Consider the following 25,598-nt stretch of genomic DNA (forward strand, 5'->3'; position numbering starts at 1 on the left):
CAAAAATACTTTCACGTTAGATGTATCATATATATAAAAAAACATAAATATAATCACACAAATTACACACATATCCGTAAATCTCACATATAATTTCGACACATATACGGACATTTAAAATATAGCAATTAAATCACATCCATGTATAAGCACGGTAATCTCCTAATTAAGATAAACTCAGATTTAGAAAAATTAGTCAAATTTCAATTAATCACCAAAAATATACATACACATATACGGTAGTTTCTAAAACACACAATTGTAAACACAATCAAATAAATACTCAAATATTTAGAAACTAGCCAATTATTTTAGATACCAATTAAAATAAACTAATTAAAAACACTTAGCAATTAACACACATATTGGTACGGCAATTTTAACATAAGCAAATATTCATAACACACGTATTATGCCATAGCTATAATTAAAACACATAATCATGCGATTAAATCAAATAAACACAGATTTTTGAAAATGAATTGCATGGCACATATTTTCACGTTAAATTTCACATGCAATTTTACAAATAGATACTAAACACATAAGACTAAATTATCTATGCAATTTTCGAACAAATATATGAACGTACGTAAAAAAAAAAAATTATTTGAGCACAAGTATCAAATTTAAGTCAAGAGATTAAGTCCAGTGATACTTAGCTCATTTCAAGCATTCCCAATTCATGCCTTAAAGTAGAAAATCTCGTTTCGCATAAAGGCTTCGTGAGAATATCTGCAACTTGATTCTCCGTAGGGATATACTCGATTTTTAGATCTTTCTTTTCAACATGATCCCTTATGAAATGATGTCGTATGTCGATATGTTTGGTTCTTGAGTGAAGCACTGGATTGTGAGTGATAGCGATTGCACTTGTATTGTCACAAAATATGCTAACATCGTCGCAATTCACTCCATAATCCTTTAATTGTTGCTTCATCCATAAAATTTGAGCACAACAACTTCCTGCAGCAATATATTCGGCCTCAGCGGTACTAGTTGCGATGGAATTTTGCTTTTTGCTAAACCAAGAAACAAGCCTTCCTCCTAAGAATTGACACGTTCCGGAGGTGCTTTTTCTGTCTATTTTACAACCTGCAAAATCCGCATCTGAAAAACCAGTTAGTGTAAAATCTGTACCTTTAGGATACCACAATCCAACATTGATTGTGCCCTTCAAGTATCTTATGATTTTCTTTGTTGCGGTGAGGTGGCTTTCTTTTGGATTTGCTTGGAATCTTGCACACACTCCTACAGCATAAGAAATGTCCGGCCTGCTTGCAGTGAGGTATAGTAGTGAACCAATCATTCCTCAATACTTCGTTTGTTCGACATCTTTTCCATCTTCGTCTTTGTCTAGCCTTATTGATGTACTCATAGGAATTTTGATCGATGATTTTCCATCAAGGCCAAACTTCTTTATCAAGTCGCGGGTGTATTTTGCTTGATTGATGAATATTCCTTCCTTCAATTGTTTGACTTGTAAGCCCAAGAAATAATTCAATTCACCCATCAGGCTCATTTCGAATTTATTCTGCATATGCTGGGGGTTGTTCGACATAAACTTCTTCTTCGAGTAGTCTATTCAAGAATGCGCTTTTCACGTCCATTTGATAAACGGTGAAATCTTTGTGTGTGGCGTAAGCTAGGAAAATCCTTATAGCTTCGAGTCTGGCTACCGGTGCAAAGGTTTCATCAAAATCTATTCCTTCTTCTTGAGAGTATCCTTTTGCAACGAATCTTGCTTTATTCCTAACAATCACGCCTTCTTCGTTTGCTTTGTTCCGGAAGACCCATTTAGTTCCTACAACATTGTGGTTCAATGGTCTTGGAACAAGTTCCCAAACGTCATTTCTTTTGAATTGATCGAGTTCCTCTTGCATGGCGTCAATCCAACTTGGATCATTTAGAGCTTTGTCCACTTCTTTTGGTTCAATCTGAGATAGATAACATGTGAACAATGCTTCCATGGTAGATGATCTTGTTTTCACGCCATCTCGAACATTTCCGATCACTAATTTTGGTGGGTGATTTTTGAGCCATCTTAAGTCTAGTTCAAAAGGGTGCATGGTGCTGGGTGGATTTACTGGTTGAGAAGAGGTAGCACTGTTTCGAATTTCTGCTTCATTTTCTAGATTTCCAACTTCTCCAATAATTGCATCCAAGGGCTGATTTGCAATTTCAATACCAATTGCATCCCGCACTTCATTTCTTACTGGATGAGAGATTGGATTTTCTAGAGAATTAATTTCCAACTCATCCATTCTCTGCAAAATATTTTCTTCACACGCATCATCAGTATCACAAAAATCAATATGACACTTGTTACCATTTTGCTCAATATTTTCGCCATTTTCGTCCAGAGCATCAATATTGACGTGTGATTTTTCATCAAATACCACGTGTATGGATTCTTCAACCACCATTGTTCTTTTGTTCAACACTCTGAATGCTTTGCTGGTAGTCGAATATCCTACAAAAATTCCTTCATCTGCACGCTCATCAAAAGCTTTTAGATGCAATTTATCATTAATATGAATAAAGCACTTGCATCCAAAAATATGAAAATAACCAATATTTGGTTTTCTCCCTTTATAAAGCTCATATGGCGTCTTGCTATACTGCTTGTGGATCATGCTTCGATTTTGCGTATAGCAAGCTGTGTTGATAGCTTCCGCCCAATATCTTTTCGGGAGACCGGCTGCACTAATCATCACTCGTGCGGCTTCTTTAAGCGTCCGGTTTCTTCTTTCGGCAACGCCGTTTTGTTGTGGTGTTCTAGAGGCATATAATTGATGAGAAATTCCATGTGAATTGCAAAAAGCTTGTATAACTCCATTCACGAACTCGGTTCGGATTTTTGATATTTGCAATTTTTTCTCATTTTGTAGTTGCTTCAACAGCTTCGGCAACACTTGTTCAACTTCATTTTTCTTCTTGAGAAACATGGTCCAAGTGTACCTGGAAAAATCATCAACAACAACAAGAGTATATTTCTTACCACTTACACTTATTGGATCAACCGGTCCAAATAAGTCCATGTGTAACAAGCTTAGCGGTCTTGATGTTGATTCGTGCGTCTTAGACTTGAATGATGATTTGATTTGCTTTCCGCGTTGGCATGCATCACACACTTGGTCCTTCTTGAAGATAATACTTGGTAGTCCTTCAACTAGATTTTTCTTTGCAAGCTGATTGATAGTCTTGAAGTTTAAATGGTTGAGCTTTTTGTGTCATTCCCAATTTGCTTCATTCGAATTTCTGGCCATTAAGCATACGGAACCTTTGCTTGTGCTCCAATCAACAACATACATATTCTTTCTCCTTTTTCCAGTGAGCACAACTTCATTTGAGAGCTCATTTTTGATTAGGCAATTATCTTTGGAAAATTCCACAAGATAGCCTTTATCACAAAATTGACTAGTGCTCAACAAATTGAATTTTAGGCCTTCAACAAATGAAACATCTTCGATCTTCAAACCATTTCTTTCAATTGTGCCAACTCCTTTTGTAGTTCCATAATTTTGATTTCCTCCAAATATAACTTTTGGTCCATCGATTTTCTTGAAATTCACTGGACAAGATTTATTTCTAGTCATGTGGCGTGAGCAACCACTGTCGATGTACCAAACATCCTACAAAAAAGATTAGTTGGTTTTAGGTACCCATACTTGCTTGGGTCCTTTGCTGTTAGTAATTTTTGGTAACCAAACCCACCTAGATCCTATTGAATTAAGATAAGGCGGTTTGTAACCATTTGAAACACGATAATCATAATTAACTTTTGAAAACATTTTTGGCGCCGGATTTTGAAAAACATTTTTAAACTTAGGCACCCGGGAAGAGGATTGTTGCTTTGGTCTATAAGAAGCATTAAAACAAGATTTACACAGCCAATCCTTTTGAGTGGAATAAAATCTTCCATCTCTATTTCTAGAAAAGCTTCCCTCTTTTCTAAAAATTCTTTTTGCACTTGACTCTTTGGCATATCTTTGTTTGAAGAATTTTTGATGCTTTGCCATAGTATTGAACTGTTTCGGCCTTTCAACATTCAACTTTGCTTTCTCATGATAGCCAAGTCCTTGTCTCATTGTGCTATACTGACTTTTAACAAATTTTACCACTTGCACTTTATTAGTTAAAGGAGTAGTAGAATTAGTCAGTTTCGGAGGGGTTTAAGAACATGTGGAGTCATAACCGATTCCGGTTCTATCTCCTGATGGCTTTTGCATGTCTACCATTTTATCCATAATTTTGGACGAATTAGTAAACGTAGCAATGGTAGCCCGAAGGTTATGTTCTCTAACCTCTCTTGCTTTGCACTCTTCTTGAAGTTGAATATTTTCACTCTTCAAGTTACTCACTTCAAGTAAAGCATCTTGCAATTTTTTATTCATCTCTTCTTTTTCAAGAATTAGAATATTATTGCGCTCCTTGAGTTGAGGATGAGTGAGCATAATCTCTTGACAATATCGCATTAGACTGCCAATAGATTTACGAGAAAAAGAGGAATTAACAGAATTGAAAGAATTAGATGTTACCTCTTCTTCCTCTGCTCCAAGAGCCATAAAGCACTCTTCACTTAAACTCAACTCAATTGACTTACATACTAGAGCCGTGTCATCTTCCGAACTTGAGCTTTCATCACTTGATGACAATCCATTCGACTCATCATTTTCATTTGGTTCATTGCTAACGAGAGCTTTTCTTTTGTCGCGCTTGAACCTTCAATCTTTGCTTTCGGATTTATTCGGTGTAGATTCAACATTTATGCCTTGATACTTGCTAACGATCGGATACGGACAATTTATTTTGAAATGTCCGGGTTTGCGGCAATTATAGCATAAATTGTTGTTTTCTTCGACTTTCTCTTCTTGTGTCGTGCGAGAGACATATTTTCCATGAGCAGAATTTTTGTTGTCTCCTTTTTGCATGAACCTTTTGAATTTTCTAACAAAAAGAGCAAATTGTTCGTCAGTTATAAAATCAATATTGTCTACTGACCTAGAGGTTGATGGTTGTTCGGCCATTAGAGCTGGATTTCGAATTTCATGAGCATCATCATCTTTGGCCTTCATTTCGAACTCATATGCTTTAAGATCACTAAATAATTTGTCGGTTGACAATATTCTTAGATCTCGGTGATCTCGCATAGCCGTAACCTTCATGTCCCATGTAGATGGTAAGCCTCGTAGAACTTTGAGATTAATTTCCTTTTGGCTAATATTTTTGCCAATGTCATTAATTTCTCCAAGGATTTTGATCATTCGAGCTTCCATATCAACAATGGATTCATTTGAGAGCATTTTGAAGTCCTCGAACTTCTTCATAGCAATAGTGAGCTTGTTATCTTTTTCTTGTTCATCTCCTTCTCCGATCTTGATGAGAGTATCCCAAATTTCTTTTGCACTTGTACATTTTCGAACTTTTGGGAATATTGTATCATCAATGGCTTTGAACAGAATATCTTTGGCAATGTTGTCAAGATTGTTCCTCTTTCTATCATCCGACGTCCATTCCGGTTTTGGCTTAGGTACGAATTGTTGAGCATCCGGTGATAGAAGAAAAGCCGTATTTACTTTCAATATTTCGATCGGGCCAGTGGAAATAACTTCCCACATTTCATCGTGTAAAGCTGATAGATGAACCTGCATACGAACTTTCCAATCATCAAATTTATCAAGTGAGAATAATAGATTTTGAGCTAAATCTTTATTCATCTTCTCGGTGGATACGAGAGACAAATAATCCAATTTACACACACTGGGTAAGATGGATCTGCCTAGCAGTCAGAAACAAGGTTGACCTAAAGAGAAAACTTGCTTTGAAACAAATTTGACTCAAATAGGCTACAGGCCTTGATACCAATTGTTAGTATCGATTAGAGACAAATTCTGACTCGGATAGGCACCAGCTCTGATACCAATTGTTGGTCCCAAAAGAGGTAAGGTAAAAGTCTAGAGAGGGGGGGGGGGGGTGAATAGACTTTCAAACTTTTTAGCACAGTACCACAATTGCTAAGCCAGAGATAAACCAAAACTCTTAACTAGATTGTTAGAGTATGGTGCGCAGCGGAAATTAATAAACGATACGGTGTGTGTGTAGATCGTGTCAAGATTATTCTCGTGAGAAGCAAGCAAGAGCAGTAAGTAAAGAAAGCAGTAAAGGACACAAGGCAATTTATAGTGGTTCGCGAGGTGGTGTAATCCTCCTACTCCACTTGCTTTTTTCTCCAAGAGCCAATTCACTATATCCACCACTTCTTGGTTCCAAGATACAATGAATTCCGTGATCTAGTGCTTTGATCACCAAGCCCACACTAATCACGCCCAGTGACACCAACACTGCTGCTTCGGGTTTCACGTCGCCGCGTTACTTTCCCAGGATTTCACGACTCCGCGTTACTTTCCCCCCGTCTTCCACGATCCGGTAGAAACGTATCTTCCGTGATCTAGTGCTTTGATCACAAAGCCCGCACTAATCACGCCCAATGTCCTCCGACACTGCTGCTTCGGATCTCACAGCTCCGTGTGACAATCCAGGATTTCACAACTCCGTGTTACTTTCCTCCTTTCCCTTGTTTTGCTCAAAAACAAGTTTTGCGTTGGTTCCAACTTTGAGACTCTGTAGATGATCTTCAATGGTGCGCTGAGTCTCTTGAAGTTGATGAAGATTCTAACACTCTTGAATATTTCTTTTGTAAGCTCTGTATCACTCTGAGTGTTTATCTCACAAAGAATATATCAATTTAAGCTCCTGAGATGGAAAGCTTTCTTTGAATTTTGTATGCTCTGTTTAGCTCTGTTTTTGTTCTATTGCGTTCTTGCTTCTGCTTCTATACTTCTTGCTTCTGCTTCTATACTTCTTGCTTCTGCTTTCCTCAGCTTCAATCTTCATCTATTTATAGCTGGTAATGAAAATATTTCCGTTGGAGAGAAACGTTCTCATTTTTGAATTTCATCCAGCTGTATAGCCTTTTGTCAGAGGATAAGATAACGTTGCAGATATGTCAGAGATTTCTCTGCAAGTTGAGCTTGAGGTTTTCGCAAAAATGGCGTCCCATAAATCTTCATCTGGTGTAGATCATGCCTCTTGCGATTTTTATCTTCAAAATATAATCTCCAATATAATCCCTTACTAGTTAGACTAGTATTTTTGCTTCTGCAACTTCTTCTTATATTTTCCTCTGTACTTCACGTCTGGGTCTGTATACTGCTTCCAGACTTCATCTCTTCAATTGACTTGGGAAATCTCTTCCCTTGTGAAACTTCATCCCTTGCTATTTTGGGAAATGAAATCTCTATCCCTTGCTAGATTTGTCAATTGAAATCTCATCCCTTACTTGATTTGGACTTGCAATCTCATCCCTTGTAATTTATATTTCCAATTGAATTGAAGCCTTGTAGATCTCATCCCTTCAAATTGAAATTGCCTTCCCTTCAAGATATCAGGACTTGCAATCTCATCCCTTGTAATTTATATCTCCGATTGAATTGAAGCCTTGACTTGCAATCTCATCCCTTGTAATTTATATCTCCGATTGAATTGAAGCCTTGTAGATCTCATCCCTTCAAATTGAAATTGAATTGAAGCCTTGTAGATCTCATCCCTTCAAATTGAAATTGAAGCCTTGTAGATCTCATCCCTTCAAATTGAAATTGCCTTCCCTTCAAGATATCAATTTGAACTTCAATTTCGAACTTCAACCCTTCAGATGAAATTGCATCCCTATTTCAATTTTGGGATACCAATTTGGGAAACTTTCAATTTTGGGATACCAATTTGGGAAACTTCATCCCTTCACTTGTAAACTTCATCCCTTAGTCAATTTGGAAATCTCATCCTCTTTGACTTTGCAAATTGCTTCCCTTCGGCCAAACCATCGCCTCATACTTTAACTGATGGAATTAAACTTGGCTTCTTTAAAATATGTGGGATGTGAAATTCAAACCTGTGACCTTGCACATAATATTTCAAGCTTTTACCATCTCATCCGTATAACCTATTGGTTATATTCTTTTTTCACTTGGTGTACTCCTTGCTTTCCATAGATGCTTGATATTCAAGATAGCTTCATGCAAACTTTAAGTCACGTTCTTTCTTCTTCGGGATTTCTTGAGGGGTTTCTTCTTGAATATCATACGCATACATCTTCCTTTTCCATTTTCTCTAGGCAAATTCTTGATTTTAGGCTTTATATCTTCGTCATCTATTTCCTCAACTAATGAATTTATTTTTCCCTTTCTTGGTCTATGACTCGACTAGTCTAATAAAATTGGGGATCTACGAATTACAATATGTCATATCAAAATCTATTACAATTTATTCCTAACAAATTCCACAATACAGACCAACTAAGAAAACAACACACAACTCTAGCCATTTAATGGGCACGTCCTACTATTATGACCATATTCATCACAAGTATGGCATTTCCTTGATTGGTTTACACACTTATTCACAGCTTTCTCCCTTGCACTCTTCATCTGCTTCCCGCCGCCCTTGTTCTTAACTTTAATTGGATCACGAACCTCCACTGTTGACCCCTGAGACACATCACCACAAAATGATTTAATCACACTTTCTTTGCTGCTACCAGCTACCCCATTGTCATCCTCACAACCATCTTTGATAAAAAAACTCTCTTTGCTCACAAATAACACGTCTTAGTTGTTCCAACCGTTCTACATTACCATCAGCCAATCCCACGCAAGCATAAATTTCAGACCACATTAGATTAGTAATCACCCTAACATTATCCACTTTAGCCGATTGATCAACAACCGTATCATCAATATCAAAAATTGGCTTCAAACAAGCAGCCTTTGTCCACCGAGACACCAAATACATAGAAGGAATTCTCTCAAGTCCACGATCTTTAAACACAAAAAAAAAAATATGCCTACACACCAACCCCATCCGCTCAAACATCTTGCATGAACATATAGCAGTACAGTCAGCCAACAAAAACTCCACACACCATGCCTTCTTGTCACCATCTTTTATCCCATAGCACACCTTACCATCGCACTCACACAAAGACACCACTCGACAAGAAAAACAACCTTCACAAATCTCTACGTGCACATCATAAAATACAGAAATGGTATAGACATCCATTGCATGTTTCTCCAGCGCCAATGGAGTCTTCAAAACAGGAAAGCATGATTCAGAGTCAGCAGTCAATTTTGCTTGGGGATGTCGTTGTGCACTAATAGCACTATCAAAATGCACCAAAAAAACTCAACCAAACTGGAATGACCATTGGAGAAACTGCCAAAAAAAACTATTTTGAGACTCTGATCGAGATGTTGTCCTAACAAATCCCGACATAAACTCATCATGAAAGTATGGAGATGCCCAAAATGTACGAGACTCGAACAAGTAACGAAACCAACCATTATCAACCAAACCATATTCCTCTATGATACGACTCCATGAATCCTCAAACGCTTTGGAATCTATAGATTTGTTCCAAACAATGCCATTCAACTTCCTCCTAAACACCTCGTCCTTAGCTAAGACCGGTCCAACCTTCTCACCAACCTTGCACATTATATGCCACATGCAGAATCTATGTTTTGATGTACCAAACACACGGGCAACTGCAATCTTAACAGCTGGATCTTGGTCAGTAACGACACAAATAGGTTCATGACGCATGGTTTTCTTAAATCTCTCCAAAAGCAAAACATATGAGTCTACGTCTTCCATCGTAAGTAAACCAGCACCAAATGTGATGGATCTCTTATGGTTATCAATTCCAGTAAATGGGACAAACACCAAATTATACCTACAGAATGCACAACCCAACAACTAGTGAATACATTAAATATAACAAAACACACTATATGAAATAAAAATATGCACCATACTATTATACAGAATACACAATAACTATAAATTACTAACCTGTTAGATCGGTATGTAGCATCGAATAAAACAACATCACCAAACAATGCAAAATTCTTCCTTGATACTGCATCTGTCCAAAAAACCCTTGTAAGCTGATCAACGTCATCAACATCATATTCAAACTCAAAAGCCTCGCACAATTCACGCCTTTTAAAAAGCGTATCTATGAATAGTTGAGCATCACCATTCAATATGTATGCCATCAAATCACGCTTGAAATTCTTAAAATCCACCCCAGTAGCACCAACATTGGAATACTCACCAACAATCTCCTTAAACAGCTTATAGGACCGAACATACCCAATATTTGCCCGAACACAACTTGCAATGAACATTTGATGGCCAGCATCAAGACTACGATTCACCTTTAAAAACTGCTTAGCAATGATTGAACACATCACATGAGTGTGTCGTTCCTCCAAAAAATGCACAACAAACAGTCCATTAGACTTACGCTTAAACATCACTTTAGCCTTGCACCCAACCCTATTTGTCACCCTCCGTCTCTTCACAACAATGGGCTTACCATCACCAACACACGTAGATTGCGAACTATAAATACTCTTTTTAAACCCCTCTCGACTACAGAATACCTGTCTCTCCACCACAACACCATCCCTCCTCCTCCGAATTGTACCCTGTCTACAATCAAAACCAACATACCCAGCATACCGTTTATAAAAAACAATAGCACAATCCAAGGAATCAAACGTTTGCCCCACAACAGGCTTCAAACTATCACTGCAAACTGGACGCCAATACTTAGTCAACCCAGGAGACATTTCCAAAACAAATGCATTGTCTTCTGCCTCAACGTCAGTCAAACAGTGTTCACTGGCACCCTGACCACTAGTCTCTACAGCAACATCGGTTGAATTCCCTTCATCACACTGACCCCCACTTCCTTCTACACAACCATCAATATGATCACCATCAGTGGAATGCTCTGTATTGCAGACACCACCACTGCCTTCTACACCAGCATCAATTGACGTATCTTTATCACAAATGAAACCCACCGGGTCCAAATTAATAGCTGCACACCATGTATATATAATAACACACTAAATAACCAATGCATGACATCTAGTAACTACAAAACACATACAATACTATACTAACTTAATATGCACCACGAAGATGCAACTTTCACACTATATTCAGATAATAACACACAACATCGTAACAACAACAGTGACTTATCTCACCACCAGAAAAATATCAAACCAGATAAAAAAAACGATATAAAAACATCCATTACATAACAAACGCATATTATTATGAACAAATTAAAACTACAAACATCAAATAAATCAACACATACCATGATAACCTTCATCACAAACACCGCCACTGCGATCCACCCCATCATCATTGGAATGCCCTGTATTGCAGACACCACCACTGCCTTCTACAACAACATCAATAGACGTACCTTTAACACAAACAAGCCCCACAGAGTCCAAATTAACAGCTGCACACCACATATATATAATAACGCACTAAATAACTCATGCATAACATCTGATACCTACAAAACACACACAACACTATACTACCTTAATATGCACCACGACGATTCAAATTTTGCACTGTAATCACACAGTAACACACAACGTCGTACAACAACAGGGACTTATCTCACCCCCAAGAAAAAATATCAATCCAGATAAAACCGATATAAAACATCCATGACATTACAAACGCATATTATTATGATCAAAATAAAACTACAAACGTCAATAAATCAACACATACCATTCTCCATCGCACAAAAAATCCCTTATTGCGATATCTCAAACTGCCCGGTATACTCAAATTGCCCTATCAACTGATCTCCGGCGACCTTCTCCCACTTGCGATGCGATCGCGACCGTGATCTTCCCGAAATTGCGATCGCGACCGTGATCGCTATCTTGATCTTCTCTTCATCAAGTTGCCGATTTTCTCCGAGTTTAAATATATAGAACAGAACATAATACAAATTACCTTATATACATTCATGTAACCATGTAAACAAAATTACATAACTACCCCCACTTACCAAAACGCGAACAAATCTTCCTTGTTTAAAAAAATAAGCCTCTGCCGTTAGATTGCCTTGATCCAATGGTTCAAATATAACCACACTGCCACACCTAATTACACTGCCACATTTGAGCGCTTTTCTATATATATATATATATATATATATATATATATATATATATATATATATATATATATATATATATATTAGAAACATCGCATCAATTTCATCACCATCTTTCATCAATACTCCTCTTATATTACCTTTCTTTGTCTTTAAAGAATTAAAGGGAATGGTCTTGGAACGAGCAAATTACACAAGATATTAATAATTTCAGGGAACTTGAATGGAATATCAAAATGAACCAACACAGAGCAAAGAAAAGAAGGGAAACAAGATTGTATAGATAACGTCTTACTTCTAAGAGCAGCCCATTAAAGAAACTAAGGTTTTTTAAAAGTGCAAAAAATCTATCAACAGAAACAAATGATGTGTTCACAGATTAACAGTGTCTTGGACATTCCATTCAACTATGTTCTCCAACCAATAGATGGATAAAGCAATCAACTAAAAGCAAAACTACTATGTCCACTACATAATATGATCATTTTTCTCAGTTGCAGAAAGTCAGGTCCACTACAATACAGAACAGATGATTATGGTAACGTATAAGAAGTACCCACAGCACAATTTAGACACTCCCACATACAAAATTAAGTCAGTGGAAAAATTAGCAAGATAAAAAAATAATAATAAAAACAAACTTCTTAGGGACAATTACATCACATAGCAATCAGAGCAAAAATCAGTTATACCCTAATCCTTAGTGCACTATATTCTTATACCCATCAAAGGCAGCAACTAACAAAAAACAAAAAGAAGAGAAGGGTAAAGATGTTACTCCTTGCTTCTCTGTCCAATTTGTACCAATCACTCCATATTATTCAAACATAGAGAAAATTTCTTTTACAAAGTCAGTTCTACAATTGTCTCAAATGGAAACCATAAACAAATATTCTGAATAGGAAGACACAGTCTAACCTTCGGCTCAACAACAGGAGGTACATGAAATGAGTTAGCCTCGTGCTCAGCTAAACAGGAGGGATGAAACCTGCATTTTTTAAAGACTTTTATTAAGCACAAAAGAAAATGAGCATATGTACAAGTAGGCTGAACATAACCCTATGGCCTGGAAATTTAGATCTCTAAGGATACAGAGCACTAGTAATACTTCAATTTTGTAATAAGCTTTCAATCCGTATAATAATAGAATGAATAGACATGTTTTCAGATCATAACACTAAGGAATATAAAACCTGCCACTAAAATGTCTCAGACAGTTCACAAATAGTCTCATTGCAAACCAATATTAATGTTTCCAAGCCTCCCTCAAATTAAGAAGTTTCTCATTTTTCCCTCATCATCTTACGAACCTGAATTTATCTTTTCTTTATTTTTACATGGATGACGCCATAAAGAACATATTCCCTTTGCAGTATTAAACGAAAGAACTTTACGCTCTTTATCAGTCATTTTCTCTTCCATATGAAGGGGGCTAGTGATCCAACAATAATGGAAAGGAATAACTAATATTTGGTAATTAATTAGCTTAACAAATAAAAAGTGGGTAATAAGATCAAACTTCATTAGCAACGTAAACAACTTATTTCCGGTAGTCTTAACATGCAGTTCCTGAGGGAATTATTGGTTACAGAATGGGGAAGAGGGGTTAGAGTTGAGCCAACAAGAAACTTGTAGTGCTACCGGCTGTTAATGTTTGTGGAATGGCAGTGTAAAGTTCATTCTTCGCTGTTTATTGACTAAATCACATTTTGTTACAATATGATGGTTTTTGCCATGAATGGTGATATGTTAATATCTAATTACCCAAAATAGTTTACATGCCTAATTACCTACTGCATCTATAATGAGGTACAGAAAGAAGCAACATCCAAATATATTTCAAAGAGATTTAAAACTCATACCAATCCTTGCATCCTTCACATTTTACCATGAGATCATCAGGGTTATACGACATCTCACACTTGCAATACCTTCAGAATAAATAAATAAAAAGAATAACTTTAGACAATGTAGTCATATCTTATATATTTAAATGTTATAATACATTCACCATTCTTACATTTACTATAATTTTGTTAATAGAGAATTCTCAATTGTATGCATCGTCATCTAATGCAACACTTGACGAAAAAAGTAATTCTGTGGCATTAATAATAGCAAATGAATAGAAGTTTACGTCGAAAATATGCACTTTACCATGGGAATTAGTAATTTTATGGTGGAAAATAATTTATTTTCTGGAGACATTGTGCTATTTCGACATACAAGTTTCTTCATTTTCGAAAACTTACTTCTATAGTCATGACTCCTACACTGCGAAGAGGGAATTTAATCAATATGGCATAGGGAGTAATACTTGCCATTTTGATCAAGGTAACATAACACTAATACTGCATAAATTACATGTTATATTTATTTTTCTACGTACAATAATACTTTAGTATTATATATTAGTGTTTATCAATATCAACGCCCGATCTGCAATACGACCAACATATCGGTTTCATCAACTAGAGCAATGTAGATCTTTGTATACAAATTTCAGTACATTTTTAGCAGTAAGAAAAGAATATACATTCAATTTGTCCTCCAATCGATGTCATTTCTTGCCAACCTCCTCTTTCTAAATTCTAGCATAATGATTGAATGAATTCCTCTGCCACTCCGTCGAAGTGGATGGGCCACTGAAATTCATAGTTCGAGATAGGGACCTAGAACTATACTTCGACTACACATTAATATTCTACGATGAACAGTGAGAGCAAATATATGCTCATTTTCACTTATAAGGATGTGGATGTGTTGTATGCTTCAATGTCGAGCAAAATGTCATACTCATCCTACCTATTGCTACCTTGTGTAACGTTGAAAAAATTTATCTGTGGTCATTCACATATCGTATTTTTGACAATGAGTAAGACGAAATCCACCGCTTAACTAAGTTAATGAGATGAGTTTGAATGTTTGATGTACAATATCAATTTTTTTTTTTGTTCAGCTGTAATTTTTTGAAAATAGTACATCATCATTATTACATTATTACAATTATTACAATATTATAATAAATATATCATTACTCAATCAATACAATTACATAATATAATTCATAGAACCAATAATTAGTAATTATTGTTACATTATCTATTAATCATTTGTAAATCAACACAAAATCATTAGTCAATCACAACACAAATATCAACACGAAAATCCACTTTGACTTTTTCTAAAGAATAACAAGGCAAATAGAAATGAGTGTTATGCTTTTGGATAAAACGGCAAACTGAAATACATTATTTTTTATTTTGCCTCAATTCAAAATATGTTCCCATTTTGAATTTTGTTCACTATCAAGTTAATGATTCAACAATCTAGCCCTAAAACATTAGCGGGAGATTTTCGCCCTACATTTTGTCTCTAGCGCTCCTTTAGATTTTGCCTCCAAACAAAAGTCAAATGACCAATCACTCATCTCCTCCATAATCAGTATCTTCAAAAACAACTTCTTGATCAGTTTCTTCACTATCATCCTCTATTTCATTTTGGTCATCTAGCCAATCAGGACCTCCGATCGGGTCAACTTCAACTTCAGTCAAAACAAGTGGAACATGAAGTAATTCTTCATTTGTTGGCACATGTATGCTATATTGTTAATAAGTGTTGGATTGCACATTAATGGCTATATGCTCACACGCCCCCTCACGTGTGCGGTGGACCGGTAAACCGTAGTCGCACACACCCCCTCACGTGTGCGGTGGGTTCCAAGCAACACGTGGACCGGTAAACCGTAGTCGCTTATGAGTGGCGCTGAGATTCGAACTCATGACCTTTGGTCTGGCTCTGATACCAAATTGAAGCATGTGCTCCATCTCAACTAAAAGCCTAGAGTGATAGTTGGATTGCACATTAATGGCTATATGCTCACATCTACGATATGGAATATAACACACTTGGTGTCCAAATATCTTTGACCTTTCATGCCGAATATATATATATATATATATCAAATTAAAAAAATCGAATATGTTAATACTATATGTATGTATGGGTTTTATAACACACAGACACACACACATATATAACCATAATAAATGATTTTATATAATAACATTGCAATTGTATGTCTATATATATTATACACAAACAAAAAATACAAATTAAAAGCTATTATTTTTAACTCATGCCTGGATTTGGAATATATTTTGTCAAAAATAACTTTATATGTTGTTACCCATGCTAATTTCGAACAAAGAAGCAAATTTACAATGGAGAAGAGAGAAAAAATGGAGGAAAGTTAAAGAAAATGAGCTAAAATACACAAGGAAATCTTTAATCTTTAATATTCAAATTTCCGTCCAACATTTTGTTGGACGATAACTAAAAATACCTACCAGTTTGCATTTCACCTACAGGTCAATTCAATTTTCCGTCCAACGCGCAACTGTTAGACAGAAATACCGTCCAACATTTAGTGGTCGTCAGAGCTTTCGTCCAACGTTGCTTCCGTCCACTTTTATTTGTAACGGAATGTTGTGATTTTTTTTCAAATTACCGTCGAACATTATTGTTGGACATAAATGTTGAACGAAAATAGCAAAATTTTCAGCAGTGTGTGTGTGTGTGTGTGGACTCACATTAAACATTACACTAGCGCACTTTAAGTACACAACAGACGCACATTAAACACACAAACAAAATACATTCAGAACACAAACTCATACACCTTAAGCACTACCCTCACGCACCTTTTAAGCACAAAATTCGCGCACATTAAGCACAAAAACACACGTACCTTAAGTTTTAACAACAACTTACATTAAGTACACACTCACGCACATTAAGTACAAAACTCACGCACCTTAAGCACAAGACTCACGCACCTTAAGCACAAAAATCACGCACATTAAGCACAACACTCATGCACTTTAAAGTTTCAACAACAACTCAAATTAAATACACACTCACGCACATTAAGCACACAACCCACGCACATTTTATATATATATATATATATATATATATATATATATATATATATATATATATATATATATATATATAAACCTAGTCTCAAGTCTCAACCCTCAATAAAGAAATTTTTTCATTTTTGAAGCAATATTTTTAATTTTGAAGCAATAAGAACCGCTCCTATCTTGGAGACTAGCAAAAAAAAGTAAATCATAAGATAGCGCATCAATTGACATACAAATTTTCAAATATTTGTATACTAATACTACAACAAGACCAAATCTATACATCTTTTTTTGGTCCTGCATATTATTATCATGATAAGTTATTATGGTGGTTCAATTCTAACCAAGGAAAAAATATATTATAAAATTGACTCTATTATGGATAATAGTAATTTGGAATACAAGCATTTGGAAACTTGTAAACCCTTGTAAACCAATTAAGACATATGACAATTTACCTCCTTCACCGGCCGGCACTCCAAGTAGAAGCAGGACCCTCAAAGTTAAAGTGCTGTATTAAAATTCAATAAACCCACTTTGACCCACTCCAAAATACTTAAAAGACAATAACATTCAATCCACTGAACCATGAATGTGTACCATTATATAAAGATCCTTGTGCTGTCTGTCTGTTCACTGGTTACAGTTATGTTCACCAAGGGGAAACAATGTGTTCAATTTCCATGAGTTTGGGAACCATCAGACCTCCCCACGGAATAATATTATGTGGTACTCATCTATACAAGGATCACCCACAATGTACAAAGGCAGGAAGGTGATCACAAAACAACCGGCTTATTTCCTGCAGAAACTGAGAATTATAATGCCCAACAACGGGCTCTCGAGGAAAAAAAAAAAAAAAAAAAAAAAACTAACAGAAAACGCTGCAGTTGCAGGCAAAGAATCGCCGGTTTAGTAGCGCAGCCAGTATGTCCTTCGTCTGAACCAGTTATAATCGGGCAAACCTTGGATTGGTCCCCGGGCTGATATTGCAACATCCTGTGACAGTGAGGAAAGCTCGCATTCAAGAATTATGGACCGTGTAAAAAAAAAAAATGAAGCTACGTATATAAAGTGTAAGCATGCACATGGCGGGAAGATATGTTCTTCGAAAACCTCCCTCTACAGAAGGGAGAAACGAACAGCCATTACCTGTGGCGACAATTAGGTGGCGTATGGTTTATAAAATAGACTGGGAATGGAATAGGTCTAATCCGCCATTTAGTTCTTCTTTATTCCTATTCCTATTTCTTCTGGAATCTTATTCTTATTCCCTCTATTTTCATTTCTGTGAATCAAATGCCACATTAGGATTTGTGAAGCTCAAGATCACGATTAACTACTGATTTCCAAATGAACTAGCTTCTTTGTTTTTTTATTTTTTTTTAGAAAACACGATCACGTCTAGTATTTACCTCCAGGTGTTTCATCACTAGAGAAACGTTGTAAAACGAATACAAGCAAGTCGAAATCTGAAGGCATACCCGGTCAAAAATAAAACGGTTGGCAACTCTTTTGATGGTGTTAGCATCCACAGCATCAATTCTGGCAAATAATTCAGCATATGGCATTCTTCGACCATAGGTGATTAACTACAAAAAATAAAAATAAAAATCACTTGTGAGTGTAACTAAGCTCAAAACGTCAAGGCTGCCAACTCTGACTAAACATCAAGTTGATATTCAATCTTCTAATACTCTATAATGCATCTGCAGTCAATATCTATATCTATTGGGTAATAAAAAATGCATAATCATAACAGGAAATGCTTGTTGCCACTTGTATAGAACGTTCATGAAAATTTCATGGTGAATTTCCCTTTTACAAGAGGTAAGACACACACTCTAGCACTCTAAGAGGGAAGAATGCCAACTGGATCATAGAGTAGCCAGTCAAACATCTAAAAACCAATTACTTACTCACCAAAGCAAGAAACATGGTTTTCAAATGGCAATAAACTATATCATTCATGAGAAAACATCAAAAAACTTCGGTCCAAAATGTGGCTAAACTACTTCCACTGGCAATTAGAAATATATCAGCTGTTTTTACATTCTGCTATAAAATGTACCTGACGTCCAATGTCTTCAGCAGCTGGGCTTGGTCCATCAATATGGAGCATCAAGGAAGATTTTAGCTGTAAAAGACATGTCACTTGCGCACCATTTGGAAAGGTTCTCTAATGAAGTAATGAGAGAGAGAGGAGGAGGGGCGGGGGGGGTGGTATGAACAGCCATTTAGGCACAAGTACCTGATTACGAGCACGGATGACATCAGCTTCTGATACTCGGTAGCACAACTTGGATATCTCATACATTATTGCATAAGCTAAGTCATCCAAGCAATCAGGCTGGGAAAGCAGAAGTATAGAAAAAGTTAAAAACTTAGGATTTGCTCAACTATGTCATCATCATTAAGAAATACACATCACTCTTCCCTCCCCACTTATCATGGAAGTTTGTCACTATGGTCAACAGTGAACAGTGGAAAATGTGCATGAAGCAATAGAATTTTCAGACTTAAGATAAAATGCACAGAAACAGAAATATTTAAGAGGAGCAAATCAAACATAATGAACACCTCCTATTCCTTCTTAGTTCTTCCTTCGTTTTCAGCTTTAGAAAGGGGGCAGGAACTATTGAAATCTGGGAACTCTCAATCTAGAAACTATTCTCATACTCTCTTTCTCCCAATCTTCCATTAGCAATGAACACAAGAAACTAGTAGCAGAAAAGTTGATTCTTAACCTATCCACAGTCTAAGAGATCTATAAAGCTTATTCCTCTTTAGTATCAAAAAACAAAAGTTTCTCATAATAAATAGAAAAAAATAATTAAAAAAATTGCAGTCATTTAATAAACATGTGGCACAGAAATTATGAGAAAGTGTAAAGCCCTCATTCATTAATTGGAATACTCCGTGCCTAGCAGAATATTGTTACTTCTTAAGCACCATAAGTTCCCTAACAATTCCAGCTTACAAAATCATATTCATGGCTCAAGTCTCCCTTAAACCCCATCTATTTTTTCATCACTTATCATTTCCTACATGAGAGTTAGCTGCAGCTTTTGTATGCAAAATTACCCAAATTAACTCATTTACTTCCATGTCTCAATAAGAGAATCTCAACATGCTTTGAAGTTCAAACATATAGAAAGCCCAAAGAGAACACACAAATTTGATAATACGCAATACAAGCTAATAGGAATTTTCAGTACAATCTAGTAACAGAAGAGAGTTATAAGCAAATGCTCTTTCAAGGGCAAAACCCATACTCTAGTATATTTTGGACTTACTTTGGCTTCAGCATAGACACCAAAAAGCCCCGTGTCTTTATAGTTGGTATTAAAAGCCATCACACTCTCAGCAATTTCATTAATTGCCACTCTCTGTACAAGCTCTGAACTGTATATAGAACACATAGACACACATAACAATGTAATCAGGATAATAGTCAAACCACATGAAATCCAAGAAACACAAATGGAATGAAATCCTTCCAGCAATGCCCTATTAAGATAACAGCAGAGAACAAAATGCATGGAGGTGTTTAGCAATAAGACCAACCCATTATGCTTTCCCCCTCCACAGTATTTGTTCCATGATCCCAGCATTTGTTGAATGACCATCAAAGCAGTGGAATCAGGGTCTGTCCATGATGCTCCACTGAAAGCAACAGCAAATTGAGCAAGAGGCAGATCATCATCAATGATTCGGACCTGTATTTTTTTTGTAAAATATAACATTAAGTATCAAAGGTGCCAAAATGAAAAAATAATGACATAAATGTTTACATCACAAACTTCCATCACACCTCTGAACCAGTGAATATTGCTGGCTCTTTTGCAACCAACTTAGACGTGGTAACAGGGTTAGCCGATAGTTTTGTGAAAAGCTTCTTCACTTGCTCAACCACATCCTCATGTTTTATGGCTCCAGCAGCCGATACCACCTGAAGCAAATAAAATAAGATACAAAATAATGAGAGATTCAGAGAAAACGTTACAAGTACATAACGAAAACTGCATTCATAAGAAATAAGAACTTCAAAGCAATTTTAAAAATCATCAAAACTATTTCATTAACACTATTCAAATACCATTCTGTGAGGAGCATAGTGCGTTGAAATGTAATCCTGAATATCTTCCTTGGTTATTTTATTGATGTTCTCAACTGGTCCCAGAATTGTTCTACCCAAAGGAGTGTACTGGAATGCGGTGGCATGTAACTGGTCAAAAATGACTTCCTCAGGATGTCCTTCTACCTACAAGAAAAATTCTTTCAGAAAATGACATCCAGGTTTCTCAACCTTAAGAAAGACAGTGAATAAATAAATACTGCATATTCAAGTAAACTGCAAATTTGAAGTCAAGACATTCATCAGATTGTATTATTAGGGCACTTAATGACCTGATTCTTGTCTATCAGAAGACAGGAACAAAACAGTGAACAATGTTTCTGGAAGGAACACTTGGCTTAATCGTTTGACATCTCAATTGCCTATCCTATTTATTAAAGAAGTTTTAAAAATCTAGTGGAATTATTTGTTTTTTAGTTGTGTGGTTTTCCTTCTATTTTTTTTTCGTGGGGAGGGGGGGATTTGGTACTACGGAGTATTTTTTTAATTCAATTTCCTTGACAAGCATTTCATTAATAGAATAACTAGCACAATACTCTGATTAGGCTTAGCATGCACTATGAAGCACGAGCATCATAACAGACAGTCTGAACTGTGTTTATTCATCTAGGCATAAGTCCCTTAGACAAAATTAATGATTATAAATTATGATTATACTATGTTACCTTGAATTATAAATAATCCGCAATCAAAGCTAGTGGTGCTTATGGATCATTGCCTAACAGTCAAAACAAGCTAAAAAGTGTGTACAATGCATAATCTTCGCTAAACATGTAAAAAGTACGGAGTAATAACTTTTGTTATGAAAATAGTCTCCATAACAAAATCAAATAGTAGTAATAATTATGAATTACCAGCATAATATGTTAACTTAAGACTAAACAACGTTTAAACGCTTCAGAGGAGAAATTTTGATTCGAATATTGGAGCAAAAATAAAATCAGCATACCTCCTCCATTTCGCGGAGAATCACACTGCGCTCGCGGTCAATATTTCCCTGCTCGAACTTCGAATTCTGCAAAATGTCAGACAGAAGATCAAGCGCCTTTGGCACATCCTTGCTTTGGACCTTAGCATAGTAAGTGGTCATCTCCCTCGAAGTGTAAGCATTCAAGTGTCCGCCCATGTTCTCAATCTCCTCCTCCAATGTCCTCTGTGTCCGCTTATCGGTCCCTTTGAAGATCATGTGTTCGAGGAAATGCGCGACTCCATTGTTCTCGTCAGTCTCGAACCGCGATCCGGCGTCGATCCACACTCCCACGGTGGCGGTTTTGGCAGCGAGATTGGACTCCGTGGCGACTCGGAGCCCGTTGGGGAGAGTGGTGACTTTAGTCTCGGGGGCGGAGAGGATCGACGCGTGGTTGGTTTCGACAGGGTGGGGCGAGTTGTACTTGAGGAACCTCAGGTCCGGTCTCTCGAGGCGTTTGAGCTTCGATTTCACGCCCTCGGCTAATCGGTCGTAGATCATGAACTCCGGAGGAGGCGGGGAGGCCGGTGCCGGAGCTTCGGAAGCCTGAGCTAAAGACTGCGAGGCGGATCGAGTAGACTGGCTTAGGCACGACGGAGCCAATGTCCGAGAGCGGCGCGTGAATGATAGCAGGTGGCGCGTCGCCATGGTTAACGATTGCTTGAGCTCTTCGTTCGCAGCTTGAAATCTACTGTGCGATATAACTGATGACGAGATTGAAAGAGTGAAGATGACTTCCGGAAGGCGACTATTGGGTCAAACTAAATATTGGGCCATGTGAGCCTATTTTAGGCTTTAAGCCCAAAAGAGCCTTACGAAATCAGAAGCCCAAAGTCTTGAAGGCCGAACGGGTATCCATACGCAAATTATGCTTTGGAAACATTCCTACCTTGCAAGGTGGACACGATTCCAGATTCATAATTTCTAAGGTGAACCCGAAAGCTACTGACTCTATTAAATTGTAGTATCTGTTCAAACATACTTTTTCAACCTAATGAAGCACACAGAGTCAACAACGCTTCAACTGAGATTCGATCTCATAACCTCCCATATAAGAGAGATCACTACATGCTATCTGAGCAAAAAAAGATTTGAAAGTGTACAAATTATTGTTGCAACAAACTACCCAAAATATTTTATATTTTTGTTAAAATATTGCTATTATTGAATTTTATATAATTATTTTAGATAGATACACATCGCGAATGATCGAATAGTCTATGGAATTCATGAATGGGTAAAAATGCATTTGAAAGAAAAAAACAAACAAAATTCATATATAGTTTTTCAACCTATTTGAATTATTTACAAGTTATATTCAACGATTTAAAAAATGAAATATAAATTATTCTGATAGATTCTCTTTTAACTCGATATAAAAAGTTTAATAGCACATATCAAAATATGATGGATTAATTTTATGTATCTATAAACGTTAACATACAAACATGAGGTTGTAAAATATAGAACATATCATACATGGTTGATAAGATGAGGTAAGACAATAAATGTATTTTTGTTATCATGGATCTATGAAAGGTACAAGGTTGACAATGAGATCTCAGCAACTGGGTAAACTGCAAGACTTATAAGATTTTAAAATAATCAAAAGACAAATGGCAAGTGGAAGGTTTAAACTTATATATATGCATGTAAACTTTTTTTTTTTTTTTAAATTATTTTCTGAATGAGTTTAATAGAAGTTCGATTGAATTAATTAGTTGTATCATGCAAAAAATAATAATTATATGTAATATGGAATGAAAGAACTCCTCTTTTTCTTTTTTCTTTTTAATTTTTTTTTTTTTTATATATGAAGTCAATACAAGATGCTTACCCCGAGTAATGCTCCAAGTAAATCAAGCACACTATAATGACCGCGTTAGCAGTGTTGTAGACTCCGCAAACCTTGAGGTCATCTAGTGTGGCTTGTGGGTGAGTTACCGATAAATTATATCTTGCACTTTGGAGTTTGGCCACCTTCTAAGGTATACCATTGATAGGAATTATCTCGGATTGTACTTGTAGTGTATACCTGACCGGTACCGGGTACACCTACCGAGTAGAGCCGAATCTGAGCATCAAAGACCTTACTGCACACCTGTCCGACCTAAATCTCAAACCGAGTGAAATTTCACTGGTCAAGCAGAGATCAGTATCAATTGCTCTGCCCCGACTACATTAGGTCGAGACCGAGCACCCGATCTGTGATACTTAGAGCCTTAAGCCTAATCCTCTTAGCCAAATTCGATAATAGATGATCCTGTGAAATCAGGAATCTATGGACACGTGGGCAGACCAACCAAGGCCCCGACCATGCCTTGTGCATGCGATCCACATGCCACGCATGTCGAAGGACTAGCAGATGTCTCCTTATGCCTCCTATAAATACTGCATTAAATGCGAGGAAAGAGGACTTTTGGCATTTTCGATATACTAACCTTTAGCTCGGGAACTTCTGACCCACTATTACATAAATCGAGCCTAAAAACTTAAACCAACAAGCAGACTAGAACAGAATCTCATACGATCCGACCCTCATACCTTACGTCTTTGTAGGAATCTCTGTATTTACTACATCAACCATGACACATGTTCATTTTTATTATGTTGTAGATTTATTTGTGATAGGGTGTGTTGACTTTGGACAATTTGTTAAGGTAACTCTTTGGTGGCAATTAAAGTTGTGATTAATTTATGTTAATATCTTCTAATGTCAAATACTACTGTAATATTATTAGCATCACCCAACCCACTCCAAAAAGAATGTAAGTATAATTAAAGATAATACTGCAATATAGGAACAAAGTGTTGTACATATTTTCGTAATTCTAAATGATTATTTCTGTGATCAACTCAATCGAGTCTAAGTAATAAATAAATATAAATAATTTGAAAAATAATTAATCTTATAATCTCTCGACTATGGTCAGATTTTCATTTTGATTATCAACAACTAATTTTATGATTTTTTATCTCTATTTTTTAAAATTGTTGCCATATATATAATATACTAGTTTTTTACGCGCATTGTACGATTGAGATAATGTCCAATATTTTTCTTAAATAAGTATTTTAAAGCATATCAATGCAAGATTATATTAGAATTGTTCATGCATAGATAATTGAATGTTGAATTGTTGTGTATTTAAATTGGGAATTCTAAGTTTACAAATGCAAGATAATATAGTCAAGATTGATTATAATTGTCAATAAAATAATTGTATGGGTATGATTGAAACCAAATACGGGACATAAGGGAGAGCAAATAAAAATTAAAGCATAAAATATTAAATATATACTAATATTGTTTGAGGAGATTCCGGCGGTAAGATTTGTTGTGGTTAGAGTTCTATTAAGATTTTAATATTATAATTAGATTAATGTTGTAGTTATAATTCTATATTAGACTTTAATATTAGAATTAGACTAACGGTACTTAATGGAAAAGTTAACGTATCAAGTAATCATATAATTAAGGATAAATTAGAAAAT

General features: G+C 36.1%; 2 protein-coding genes across 2 annotated transcripts; both read right to left on the reverse strand.

The window, feature by feature from the left end:
- Positions 1–8,375: 8,375 nt before the first annotated feature.
- On the reverse strand, positions 8,376–9,714 carry LOC109166092 (protein FAR1-RELATED SEQUENCE 5-like). The gene is made up of 4 exons (XM_019314982.1): positions 9,299–9,714; positions 8,955–9,220; positions 8,662–8,876; positions 8,376–8,546 (listed from the first exon to the last, which is right to left on the reverse strand). Exons 1-4 carry the CDS (start codon positions 9,712–9,714, stop codon positions 8,376–8,378), a joined length of 1,068 nt encoding a protein of 355 aa, XP_019170527.1.
- Positions 9,715–17,551: 7,837 nt separating this feature from the next.
- Positions 17,552–22,834, reverse strand: LOC109166392 (probable mitochondrial-processing peptidase subunit beta, mitochondrial). The gene is made up of 9 exons (XM_019315374.1): positions 22,086–22,834; positions 21,098–21,262; positions 20,813–20,950; positions 20,566–20,717; positions 20,295–20,403; positions 19,250–19,348; positions 19,070–19,135; positions 18,483–18,590; positions 17,552–17,997 (listed from the first exon to the last, which is right to left on the reverse strand). Exons 1-9 carry the CDS (start codon positions 22,749–22,751, stop codon positions 17,911–17,913), a joined length of 1,590 nt encoding a protein of 529 aa, XP_019170919.1. The 5' UTR covers positions 22,752–22,834; the 3' UTR covers positions 17,552–17,910.
- Positions 22,835–25,598: the final 2,764 nt, after the last annotated feature.

This window comes from Ipomoea nil, unplaced genomic scaffold, assembly GCF_001879475.1.
Source record: "Ipomoea nil cultivar Tokyo-kokei standard unplaced genomic scaffold, Asagao_1.1 scaffold3087, whole genome shotgun sequence".
NCBI lineage: Eukaryota > Viridiplantae > Streptophyta > Magnoliopsida > Solanales > Convolvulaceae > Ipomoea > Ipomoea nil.

What these genes read in the sequence shown, in the direction of transcription:
- LOC109166392 (XM_019315374.1), bottom strand. Translation starts at nt 22,751, where the DNA reads ATGGCGACGCGCCACCTGCTATCATTCACGCGCCGCTCTCGGACATTG. An exon ending in GGAGGGGGAAAGCATAATGG is followed by an intron (nt 20,404 to 20,565) that starts GTTGGTCTTATT and finishes TTCTATATACAG; the next exon opens with TTCAGAGCTTGTACAGAGAG. An exon ending in GTGTCTATGCTGAAGCCAAA is followed by an intron (nt 19,349 to 20,294) that starts GTAAGTCCAAAA and finishes CTGCTTTCCCAG; the next exon opens with CCTGATTGCTTGGATGACTT.
- LOC109166092 (XM_019314982.1), bottom strand. Translation starts at nt 9,714, where the DNA reads ATGGAAGACGTAGACTCATATGTTTTGCTTTTGGAGAGATTTAAGAAA. An exon ending in AGGACAACATCTCGATCAGA is followed by an intron (nt 9,221 to 9,298) that starts GTCTCAAAATAG and finishes GCATTTTGATAG; the next exon opens with TGCTATTAGTGCACAACGAC. An exon ending in GGAGTTTTTGTTGGCTGACT is followed by an intron (nt 8,877 to 8,954) that starts GTACTGCTATAT and finishes TTGTGTTTAAAG; the next exon opens with ATCGTGGACTTGAGAGAATT.